This window comes from Macrobrachium nipponense, chromosome 9, assembly GCF_015104395.2.
Source record: "Macrobrachium nipponense isolate FS-2020 chromosome 9, ASM1510439v2, whole genome shotgun sequence".
Taxonomy (NCBI): Eukaryota; Metazoa; Arthropoda; class Malacostraca; order Decapoda; family Palaemonidae; genus Macrobrachium; species Macrobrachium nipponense.
In genome coordinates, this window is record NC_061110.1 from 71,875,072 (window position 1) to 71,888,876 (window position 13,805).

At 33.8% G+C, this 13,805-nt stretch overlaps 1 protein-coding gene across 1 annotated transcript in view; it reads left to right on the forward strand.

Annotated features, from left to right (window-relative positions):
- Positions 1-1,057: 1,057 nt before the first annotated feature.
- The window catches only part of LOC135218100 (exoskeleton protein RP43-like), a 27,442-nt gene continuing 14,694 nt past the window's right edge, over positions 1,058-13,805 (forward strand). The window contains exons 1-5 of the mRNA XM_064254247.1: positions 1,058-1,131; positions 4,125-4,243; positions 5,711-5,746; positions 5,978-6,170; positions 8,433-8,554. Of these exons, the coding sequence (XP_064110317.1) occupies positions 1,058-1,131; positions 4,125-4,243; positions 5,711-5,746; positions 5,978-6,170; positions 8,433-8,554 (544 nt within the window). The remainder of the gene's footprint in view (positions 1,132-4,124; positions 4,244-5,710; positions 5,747-5,977; positions 6,171-8,432; positions 8,555-13,805) is intronic.

The following is a 13,805-nucleotide window of genomic DNA, read 5'->3' on the forward strand; positions in this document are numbered from 1 at the left end:
GCTATAATCCGCATTAGCTAAATGTTCTCCAAATATTCGTTTCCTTGATTGCATTCCTGCCACCGAAAACTCAGGTTTCCCCTCTACGATAGCCACTGAACTACTATCACAACTCCAATCTTGGAAATCCAATATATATGTATTCTTCTGGTATCTCCTAACTGTATCATTACAGTTTAGCAACTCTAACCACGTAAACCCATCCTTGGATACACTGTTCACCGATGCCGTGCTAACAACCCCTCTAAGCTTTTCGCTATTTTCAATAACACACATCTGTGGGTTTTTTTCATTTCCTTCAATTTAACTTTTACCATAGTCTTCGAACCTGGTAGTAACATAATATCTTCAGATAAAACACCTCTATATTTGTGGTTAGTACCTCTCCTTTCCACCGCCCCATACACATTACCACCCTCAGTATTACCCCCAGCATTGCTAGCATCAGAAATAACATCAATATTAGTATCAACATCACCATCCAAAGTATCATCACCACCATTGTTATCACTGTGAACACTGATAGAACCCCCATAATCATTTCCCATATCAGCAACGTGGGTTTTAATATTACCTTTCTCCATAACACTCATATCACCACCATTAATATCACCGAGCACATCTCCTCTTTCAATAACCTCTATGTCCTCCATTCTATTCACATCCTCATAAGGCAGAAAAATACCTGGTATCCCGACTGTAATCCCATTAACACCCGCATGGATCAAAATCTTGTGTCTTCTACAAGCAGGATGACCCAGCAAAAGTCTGTTGCCCAACACAATTCCTTTCATTACCAAAAATGGTTCTGTTAACATTCTGTCACCGAGAGTAAACTGTATTTGAACACAGCCCAGGGTGTTTAATCTTTGGGCTTGCACATCACACACCGTCTCAGTTGAGGGTTGCACAGGTTAATTGGAAAACGTGGATTGATACAAATTATAGTCCATTAGATTTATTGATGCCCCCGAGTCTATAAATATCGGGATATCCGCATCCCCTACTGTTCCATAGACTATAGGCTTGGGCTCTGGGGCGTCCCCACGAGACCACAATGGCATTTACCAATTACCTGTACCTTTTTGTTAATCGGGCTTCCAAAAATTTTGCTGATCCCTTTGCCCTCTGGTTTGACCTGCCTGGGAAGTTCTCACATTATAATTACCAGAACCTTGAGGTGTAGGCCTCGCATCCCTCCGTACCTGAGACGGACAAGACTGCCAATAATGATCAGTACTCTTACACATTCCACTATATTTAACCCTACACAATTTCTTTGGATGCCCTGGTTTATTGCAGTTGAAACAGCGCAACTGCTGTTGCTTTTGATTGATCGATCTTTTGTTATACTCAACTTTTGCGCACAGATGAGGAGGAGAAAATTCCGTGTCTCTTTGCGCTATATCCCTCGGGCCTGTCCCATTAAAAATTGTGCTATCTACAGTGGGACATTTTGGCATGTTTTTCAATTTGGGTATAAAGTAATTCTTCGTCTGATGTAGGTTCAATCTTTTCATCAAAGCTATTCACTATCGCATCCGGTACGTCGTGCAAGAGCCGGGAAAAATAGATCAGTTTATGAATGTTATCCAGAGAGAGATTACCCCCTGTAGTTCATTTAGATGTTTTAAATTTTCCTACCCAATCCGCCACTGCATCAAAAAGTTTTGAACTATGTTCTACGAGGCTATTAGTGCCCTCCCGTAGTTTATAAAGACCCCGAAGGTCCCTCACCATATCTCCGTGTTCCATTGAGCCATACGCTGTTTTCAAAAATGCTTGCAAGTCCGTCCAGGTACGACATTTTGTAAATTGGAAACTCTGGCAATGATGGGAGAGGTCTCCCCTCTTGAAATCTAGCAAAGCTTTCGCCTCTCTAAATGCCTCTACATCATCCAATATATTCTTTCCCGCTAAATAATTATTAACTCCTTCAATAAAAATTTGTGATAAGATGCCAACTACAATCCCTCTGAATGGACGCGCAGCCTGCACTTACGTTTGTTATGTGATGTAGTAGCGTTGTGGTATTCTTAGTATCCGCCATTTTTCTCTGTTTCCTAAAGCTATTTTGTTCTATAAGCTTCCCAGATCTCAATAGCATCAATGTATTTATATACACAAAACCCAATCCAGAAAAATGAACACAAATTTTTCCCCAATAATGGATAACAAAAGACAAACGCGCCCCACGCCCAGTATATTAATAGTAATCCCACGAAAGCAACAACAACAACAACAAAATAGGGAAGGGATAGAAAAAGAAAAAACAATGCAAAACGCTTACCAAGCAATCCACCCCGGCAACCGTCTCAGTCTCACACACCGGCTCTCTCTCTCTCTCTCTCTCTCTCTTTCTCAGGGCGTGACTCGCTACAAAAACTCCGCTCGAGTAAATTCGCCACAAACAAAGAACAGGAACATAAACAACAACAAAAAAGTAAAAAGAAAAATATAAAAGACAAAAAGAAGAAAATAAGAAAGAAAACTTGAAAATACACTCACATCTTCATATGACTGGAAACCGAATTTGTATACGCACCGCAAATATGCGTGAACTTGCGAAACACTTTAATACGTCGAAAATGAAACTTTTCCTCTTCAAGTTTTAAAACACTGTTATTCAAGAATCCCAAGACGGCTGACACTGACTTAGCCCGAGAGATGAACTGCTTCTCCTTGTCCAACCCATTGAATCAGCAAAAAGAGCCCCAAGTTGCCTGTGACATGATTATAACCCCTTTTCCTACCAAAAAAAAAAAAAAACCATCTATGTCTAACTGGTCACCAGTCTCCTCGTTAGCGTACCTACAGCTTACCCGCCCCCCTTTTTATTAAACTACATAAGTCAGAAACCCTTACCTGTCGTCAATGGTGCCCTCTGTCTGCAACCATGTCGTTAGGCTATTAAGATCTCGTAAGTATAAAAATATACTATTTATTACCCAAAGCAGATGAATATAAAATAGAACAAAATGATCAAAAAGTCATAATGACAGAAAATCCAAATCTGCCCATAAAGAAACCAGTAAGTTAACATTCTACCCTCCTGACTAAGAATTTACTCCCAGACCCAAAATGTCAATAAGTTCATTATATTAGTCAGGTTAGAGAATCCTGTCTCTAAATTAGCCATGGAATAGGACCCATCTGTAATAAAGATAATAATGGATAAAAGATATTCACACATCACTCTTTTCAAAGTACCTAAGTAAAGAAAGTATTTCACTCTTCTCTCTCTTTTCAAAGGTAACGGCTTTCTAAGTCTTACAAAATGTATCATACCTTTATGATGGGGCTTTCTCTCCTGACACTCAGCGTGTACCACCTGACCTCTTTGTGCTCACCAAAAAGAAAGTGACTTTCGCAAGTGCCTTGGACTATTAGGCATGTAACATCCGTACAAACGAATGTACATGCTTGACGACAGGGCGAACAGTCTCTTGATTAAACTGTTTGCGTACTCAAATTCTTTCGCTCAAGTAAGCTGCCCTTACAGCCCAGCTTGTCTCCAAGCAAGACATGATATGTGATTTCACTTAACATTACACACTTGTAATATATATATATATATATATATATATATATATATATATATATATAATATATATATATATATATATATATATATATATATATATATATATATATATATATATAGAGAGAGAGAGAGAGAGAGAGAGAGAGAGAGAGAGATAGTGTGTGCACTATCTCTCTCTCTCTCTCTCTTAACACAATACATTCACACGCACGATCACACACACACACATACATGCATATATATATATATATATATATATATAATATATATATATATATATATATATATATATATATATATATATATATATATATATATATATATATATATATATATGCATGTATGTGTGTGTGTGTGATCGTGCGTGTGTATGTATTGTGTTAAGAGAGAGAGAGAGAGAGATAGTGCACACACATCAGTATGTAAATATAATTTATTATAAGTAAGGCCAAATTCATTGGTAAATGGTATACAGTATGATTTTGCCTTTACTTCTCATAGAATACATAGCTTTAGGCTGTTATTATTTGTATAACTATATAGAAATAAGGAAGAGTAATCCACTGAATGGATTTTTCAGTCCATATTGTGGAGCACCGGCTGTTCCCTTCACCATAACCGTCCCAACGAACAACGTGGAACTCCATCTCTTTTCCGATGGATCTAGCGTACTTGAAGGCTTCGAATTTACTTATGAGAGTAAGTTGTTATATAAAGCCACATCACACGCACACACACACACACGCACACACACACATATATATATACGACCTTGTAAAAAAATCAAGCAAGTATTGTCTGTCAGCAAAGTGATTCTTTTGAATTCGATTTTCAGGTAACATTATTTTGATAGACTGTTTTACATAAGAACAAACCTTTAATTGGAATTATATTACATTATAACTGAAGCAGATGAAATAGCAATGGAAAAGAAGCTCATTCTGTCAGAGCATTTCCTTGTCTAGATCAGTTTTTTGGACCGCTTCCCCAGATCCGTTTTCTAGACCGCTTCCCCAGATCAGTTTTCTGGACCGCTTCCCTATATCACTTTTCTAGACCGCTTCCCCAGATCAGTTTTCTGGACCACTTCCAGTCACCCAAACACATCACAACCACTCCAGCGTAGCATCTCACCTGTCATTCCAACTCACTGCTGAGGCTTTTCCATTTTTCGGCATTTCAGTTGACTTCCAAATTCCTTCATCAGCCACTTTTATAGTTATATTACTATCTATATTAACTAGATTCACTCTTGAGCCATTAACAAATACTTATCCATTATTTTTATACTCAACAGTTGTAATATATGTTTTCCATACATATATATTTTTCAAGTGTTCATCTATTTATTAGACACCATCAATTTTCATTCCGATAACCAATATAATTTCTATTTGCAAATATTTTCTCTTGAACGAGTTCCATTCTCCGCTCCTGTGTTTTTCTCTCCGACTTCCTCATTCAATTCTATATCCATCTTTTAACGCCTTGCGCTGGAGTCTCTCCCCTACCCAGCAAGGGTTTGCCAAACGAACCATTATCCTCCCTTTTCTATCACGAATTAATTCCATGTTCTATACCTTATCTCGATAACCTACCTATAAACGACGATAGCACTTAGTATTATAAAAACTCCGATGAAAATACAATCACGTAATTAATCAAAATATATTCTAATACCATTAAAACTAAATAATATTTTAAGCTTAAATATCTTTCTTCACTTTCATTTCATCGCGGTTCATTTTGCGCTGATTAACGTTTTAAAACAACACTATATTTCATCGTTATCCATTTATCGTTGAGCACCTTTATAGATACAGCTATTAAGTTATCCCTGGTGTGCAAAAACTAAAATTTCTCTTACTAACCAAAATTGTGAAAACATTGTCATAAAAAATGATGAGTGCACACGTTAACGAGTATCCAAATGAAAATAATTTTGTAAATGTTCATTGATCCATATTGATGATCAAGGTATATTTCTTAACCAAAGAAATACAAAGAAGTTTATCTCAATGTGTTTTCTGCAGTTCATTACTCTGAGAAATGAAGCCTTTTCCTTTCATAGATAAATACATTGTGCATGATCATAGTACAGTATCAAACATACATTCCGTATCATTTACTTTTTGTCTTTTAATCCGAATAAATTTTTTGTTTTAGGTATCGAGGCTTATTTTTGTGATCCTACAATTATAGGTAAGTATCTAAGTATGAGCCTTTTATAAGCCAAAACAGAAGAGGCTTTCATAGTTTTCAAAATCTAAAATACATAACCTATATAATCACTGAGAACCGATTTCCTGGTAGACTGTTTAAATAATTAGCAACAAGTAGTTAAAAGTTATGGAACTATTATTTGACGAGGGAATATTTTGTTTATTATCTAGTAATTTTTTAAAACTATTGTTTCTCGTCTCCAATTTCTAGATGTCACAGATACACAAGGAGAAATTGTTGTCCGTAATTCCCTAGACTTACCAATGACCTGTACTTGGAAAATGGCCATGCCAGTCGGGACAATCCTAAGGTTGACATTCATCGAGTTCGACCTCGGGGCATGTTGCTCTTGCGCATATATAACCATTCTCGACAACGAATTTACTGACTCTCCTTTAACTGGGTAAGTAAACTATGAATCCTTACCACTAAAAGTAAGAGCATTTTCAATGAGCACTTAATCAATACAGAATCAACATAATTGCTTTGACCTAGAAGTTTAAAAACCCATACCTTAAAATTATTTTGTTTGTTGAGAAATTACAGATATTGATATAATTATGTCTTAATATTAATAGGGGTTTGGAGAGAATGAGGAGCAAGGGATTTAGAGCAAACTGGGTATGGCGAACTGAATTATTATACGTCCAGAGAAGAATTCTGAAGAACAGAAACTTTAGTCATGCTATCCGAAAATTACAGAAAACAAAATTAACATTTTGGATTTCGGACTAACATATGAAATTAAAAATCTACTAAGGTCATCATTACCGAAAACAAAAATATATACTAACCGAGATTCATTCAAATCAGAATCAGTGGATTACCTGAAAAATTAAATGGGGGAGATGCCAAGCCAATGGGTATCCATTGTAGGATTCATGAAAATCAAAAGTAAATGAAATGTTGATGGTTAAATTATCCAATAATTTGGTAAAAATGTGCTACGGTAAAGAAATATTTTTCGGAAGATTAACTATCAATTGCAAATGTGTCTTTTAAACAAGTGTAATCAAGTTCAGAGGACATTCAAAGTAAAAAAAAAAAAAAAAAAAAAAAAAAAAAAAAAAAAAAAAAACGGATAGATTCCCTTAGAGACAAAGAAAACGTTAAGGACATTTCAGAATTGAATATAGAAGTTAGGCCAAAGGACAAGCATTGGGACCTATAAGATCATTCAGCGCTGAAACGGCAATTGACAGTAAAAGAGCTGAAAGGTGTAACAGGAGGAAAACCTCTCAGTTGCACTATGAATCAGTTGTAAAGGAAAGGGTGGAAAATCAGGTGAAGGAAAGAGAATATAAAAGGAGGTACAGTAAAACGAACGAAATGGTTGCAGCTAGGGGACACAGGCAAGCTGCAAAGAACCTTAAGTAATACCTACAGTGCATCGCATGAGGTGCACTGACGACACTATCCCTTACGGGAAGGGTGTTTTAGAGAATAATGTTCATCCGACTAACTACGTCTCCCAAGTCTCATACAAATCGGTAACCAAAAAAAAAAAACTTGGCCTTATCCAGGGTTTCGATTCAAAAAAAAAAAAAAAAGAAACTGAGGCAAAAGCAAAAAAAATGTGGTGAAAATACTAACCAGCCTACAGTATATTTACGTTTAAAGCCACTTAGAAAATCGAAAAATGTAGAAAATTCATGTCTCTAAAAGTACCTGAAGCCGGCAATTTTGAGATTTGAAGGGACGATGTTTTTTTTTTTCTTTCTTTCTTTTTTTCTAAGTTTTGACCTTCAGATAGGAATAAGAGTTTAAAAACAGAGCAAGTATGAATACTTTTTATTTCATAATTACCAACAGATATGTAACGTAGTTTCATCATAGGCAGGAAAAAATGAAGGATGAATGAGACGAAGTAATGATAATAGCAACACAAAAATATATTTTCCTATGTAGAGTAATAATAATAATAATAATAATAATAATAATAATAATAATAATAATAATAATAATAATAATAATAATAATAGCTACGGTTATTGATATAAGAATTTTGTAAGAATGCATTAATAAGACATAAACTAAATTTCCATCACTATTTCTCAATTGTAATTATCCATGATTTGTGTACCTAATCCAAATCCAGTCTCCCAGTCCACTTTTGGTCTAATCTTCCATACTCTGGCTAGACATAAATATATTTGGCTGATCTTCATGAAGTCTGACTCTCTTATTGCATTTGGAAATAACAGCCGACTACATATGGGCACTTCTTGCTGTGAATACTAGCATGATTTCTCCAGACAAATTGATCTGTCAAAAATGCTTCTTCATACGATGAACTGCATTTCAATAGTTGACCAAACTTCGGTGCTTTCACCTCGAGTTTTCCCTTTCCTCTGAATTAAGCATGTGGTCGTCCCTAACTTCAAGTGCCATGATAGGTCTAGTGTGATATTTTCCTTTATCGTTTACTGGTCCGCTGAGATATCGCGCATTTGCGTCTATAAATTAGAACGATGGCTCTCGTTGATTCCAAAGAAACCGATAAGGTTGCATCAATATAGTCTTAAAATTCATGCAAATTGTTTTTTTTATTATACAGATGTCTTACAGATTAAAGCACCGTGTTTTTACTCTTATCGCCATTCGCATATGATAAATTTAATATTGAGTGTAAAAATATTCTTATACAAGCTCCTATATTCTACAGATCTGCCATATGTGGCACCACTATTCCTCGACGCATACCTGGAACGATCAGCAACTCTTTAGACATTACGTTTTACACAGATGGGTCAGCACAGCATCCTGGATTTAAGATCCAATATGAAAGTAAGTAAGGACTGCAGATCCCTCACCAGAAGATGACATTTTCAAATTATACAGGTTACTTTCAGCTGTTTTTTCAACATATATTTTCTCTTGTTATGGAAATATTAAACACATAAACACACAATTATCATAATAGGCATCTGAGGTTATATTCGCATGCGTGGTTTGTATACACATACACACACACACACACACACACACATATATATATATATATATATATATATATATATATATATATATATATATATACGTGTTATATATATATATATATATATATATATATATATATATATACGTGTATATATACGTGTATATATATATATATATATATATATATATATATATATATATATATATATATATATATATATATATATATATTATATATATAGTATATATATATATATATATATATATATTATATATATACATATATATATATATATATATATATATATATATATATATATATATATATAATATATATATATATATGTGTGGTGTGTGTGTTTTTGTGTATGTATATATACTATCTATATATATATATATATATATATATATATATACTATATATATATATCTATATATATATATAATATATATAATATATATATATATATATATATATATATATATATATATATATATATATACTATTATAATATATGATATATATATATATGTGTATATATATGTGTGTGTGGTGATGTGGGTGTGTATATCTATATATATCTAGTATATATATATATATCTAATATAGATATATCTATATAGACATGTATATATATATATATATCTAATATATATATTAAAAAAAAAATAAAATTTAATATATAATTCATACTATTATGACCAAATTCATCCTATACTTTTAGAGTAACAATAATTACTCCAAGCTCCATGACTTTCATTTACCTTTCAGTTTACCCAGGCTTACATTTATTCTCGTTTATTTTCTTTCCTGTAAAAAATTTCAACATTTTTCACAAATTGCAAGAACGTTATCATCGCCAAACATTAATTGTGCAAAGCTGAGTTCATGAATCGTTTTCTTATCCTACAGGTTTCTACATATGTATAATTTCCCTTCTTAGTTTTCTCACTTCACTCCACCCATTGCGATATTAAACATGGAGACATACCTTTTGTCTCAAACTAACTTTTTCATTAAACCAGTCGCAAGAACATGTACATTTGTTAACCCACATTATATGTTTAACATAAAAAGCCTTTAGCAAATCTTATTAATCTACCTTCAACACTGACTCTCCTGAGTCTCATAACTACATCTAGGTTCATGAATTCCACTTGCAGCTAGTCTCTTCACTTTCAAATATTAAGAAAATAACCATTCCAACGTAAGGAATTGATCCACAAACCCCTCTCCTTTGCTTTCGTCTTATTTTGTTAAGAAATATTCCGCCATATACCTTCAGTGTTATAGCCAGTAATATGCTTCAATTAATCTCACACTTACCTCTATAGAACTTTACTTTATGGAAGGCAAAAATATACGTTTCCTAATAAATACTACACCATTCAGACAGTTTATTAAGACTACGTAACATCTGATTGGCGATCCCACTAATTCCTGGTGCCTCTATTCTACATTTTAACTGCCCTTCTACACCATCAACAGTTACTTTCCTGAAATTTTTGGAACTTACATCGCCCTTTCAGGTATTTCAGAAACCCCTGTGTACATAAAGATTATATATCATTCCCAAAAATTAGCAGTTTTACATGTACATTTATTCCTCGTTATCTTCTCTCTCCCTTTCGCTCTGAATATCTGATTACCTTATATTTAATTATTAATTGCACTTTGTTTTTCAGCAATAAATCAGCCTTCAAGGACGGGGTGCACCAGTGGAATAAGTAAGAGAAGAACAACTTTGATTTATCAAGATCACTCTTCAATAATAGAAATAAGAGAATATATATACAGTCACGCTTTTAATATATAGTAGCTATATAAAATTTTGGTATACACAAAGAAAATGACCTTACTTTTTTATCTCTTTAATTCATGTAAATTTTATCTTTTTGTGAGATCATCCCATGACTAATTTTTCTTTTTATGAATGACATTCATGTCAGTTATATGGAATGATTTTTATTTAGAACCAGAATTGAAGGTCATTGATAAAGTAAATGACTTCCACATCTTCAGGTTTGGTGTATTTGTATTTTTAAGCTTTTCAGAAGAGTCGAACTTGTGTTTGAAACCTATTTTCAAAGATACAAATTTTAAATATACAAATTGTAATAACCATAGTCAAATAACCTTAAACTCTTCATACCAGCTCTTACAGAATCCTATGGATACTTAAGGCCAAGTGTCCCTCCTGCACTGTATACCGTCGGCACAACATGTTTATGGAACATACAGTTGGCCGCTGGTTCGAAAATTGGATTTTCCTTCTTTTGGATTTCAACTGAACCGAATTATGATGTCATCACTGTCAAGGATGAATTAACCGGAACCATACTGGGAGGGTAAGAGTAGTCATTTATTAATCACGCTCACGCACACATTCTAACATTTAATTTCCCTCGAAGTAGTCCCCTTCGGTAGCCTCACACTTTATCAAGCGCTATTACCATTGATGGAAGCATTCCTGGAATTCCTTGTCTGGGATCATCTGCAGCTGCTTAATCGAATTCACTTGGATCTCCTCGGCGTCCTGATATCTTCTTCCTTTCAAGTGCAACGGGCAAGATCTGGGGAATAGTGTGCTGTCGGACCTTGGGGATGATGTGCTTCGCCAAAAACTGCTGCACAAGCTGCCCTGAATAGGCAGGTGCATTGTCATGGTGCAATTGCCACTCACCAGACGGATGCAATACTGGACTTTTCCAATGTATAGCATCCCGCAAATGGCGCAACACTTCACAGTAATACTCCTTGTTTACTGTCTGACCAGGTGGAGCAAACTCATGATGAACAATGACCTAGTAGTCGAAGAAAATGAAATTTTTCCCAGTTCTGCTGGTTGCGGGTCTCCCAGAACTTTTGTCACTATCGACATTTTGTCGGCCATCTTGAAAACTTTTAAACCGTTCGTACACTCGTGTGTGGCTCATACACTCCTCTTTGCGTAGGACTCTGGGCAGGTATCACGAAGCTTTTGGCAAAATTTTATGCAGCTTCTCTGCTCAACTTCCTCCATTATAGTCAGTGCGACTGCCACACACTATAGACACGTTCCTTCCATGCACTGCTGTATTGAGCGGAGTGTACATGCACAGTGTCAAACGGCGTCATGCCGCGTATTTTAACTCCTTTACTATAGCAACAGTCCTGATTCTTTATGATTAAACCTCTTGTATATATATATATATATATATAATATATATATATATATATATATATATATATACATATATATATATATATATATATATATATATATATATATATATATATATATATATATATATATATATACGTGAATTTTGATCCGCTCTACCTCTGAATAATTATATTTTATGTATATTGACCAAAGGGAATTTCTGAGTTGATAATGATTTCATCCTCTCGAAATTCCGACGTAGATGGAATTGGATATCAAAGGACATTAATATATATATATATATATATATATATATATATATATATATATATATATATATATATATATATATAATTTTAGTAGTTTTCATAGATATATACGTTAAAGGCAGAAGAAAATTAACAAAATAAGCAAACTACCATAACCATCCATCGACAGTTGATCGAGGGCTACACCTACTAAGCAAAAATTCCATAGGATTAGATGCCTCATGCACGTAGTACTTAGAAGCCAAACATCTCTATATACACGATGACATTCATCTTAATCTGTTTTCCATATTCTCTTGCACCTGGATGTTACGATTCCTCACTACTAATGAACCCTTCAGCGGGTTAGTGCCGTCAGTGCACCTCTTGCGGTGCACTGTAGTCACTACTTAAGGTTCTTTTCAGCGTGCCTTCGGTCCCTAGCTGCAACCGCTCTCGTTCCTTTTTCTGTATCTCCTTTCATATTCTCTTTATTCCATCGATTTTCCACACTCTCCTAACACTTGATTCATAGTGAACTGCAAGATTTTCCTCCTGTTACACCTTTGAAACCTTTTATTGTCAATTTCTGTTTCAGTGGTGAACGTTCTTATGAGTCCCAGAGCTTGTCCTTTGGCCTATATTCCATAATCAATTCAGTTCACTACTAATGAATATTCTGCTCCATGCATTCGACTATTTTAGTTTCCTTCTTTCTGCTGCCGATTTTCACGATGAAATCTACTTCGATTTCTTTACATTTCTCTCCCATAGGGAACTGGGTCATGAATTCTAGCATGCAATCCAATTTTGGCCCTAATACAAACTTCTTATTGTTTACATAATTATTTTATACATTGCTAATTTTTTTTATGTTTTGTGTTTGTTTCGTTTGAAGTGATTTTTTTTGTATTTATCCGTTTTCTTATTGAAGTGTGCGTTTTTATTTTATATTCTGTGTGATTGATGCTTTTTACAATTTTGGTATTTTACACATTTTTCTGTGTTTTCATTTGCATTCACAATTTGATTGACTTAATTCTTTTCATTAATTAATCATTGCACATTTAATTGAATTTAACACTTGTGAATTAATTTGCAATTACTTAGAAGTCTTTTCAAGTTTTATTGTTGTTTAGCACTAGTGAATTAATTTCCTAATTTTAATTATTGCCTAACACTTATGAATTTCGATTAATTAATCAATTTTCTTGAATTTTGTGATAAATTAATTTTGATTTAATTTTACTTAATTAATTCAAGAATTAATTAAACCTTGCTTTGTTTTCAAGTGACAGTACATTTCCCTGATATTGTCAATTTCACTTATAAATTTTGAGTTTGATAATAATTTTTTTGTTTAGAATTTTTATAAGTCTATTCTTTTTCATCAGTATATATGTATAATTATATTTAGGTAGAAACATAGAGTGGTAATGGAGCTGTTTTCCTTCAATTTACTTGAAGTGAGTTAGAACCAGGGAAGTACTTAGACTTTTGAAATCAGGGAAATACTTAAACTTTTAAAGTTGTTGATGGAGTGATGCCCTTTAATTAATTTGATTACATATAAGATTGCCTCACACCTGTTGTAATGAACTTAGTCTGATTTTCTGCACTACTGTTAAGTTGTTTAAGGGATTACTGTTGCCTTTCAAGTATTCAGTAGTATTTCACCTGTGATGAAGGTTCAGGTATCTGGCT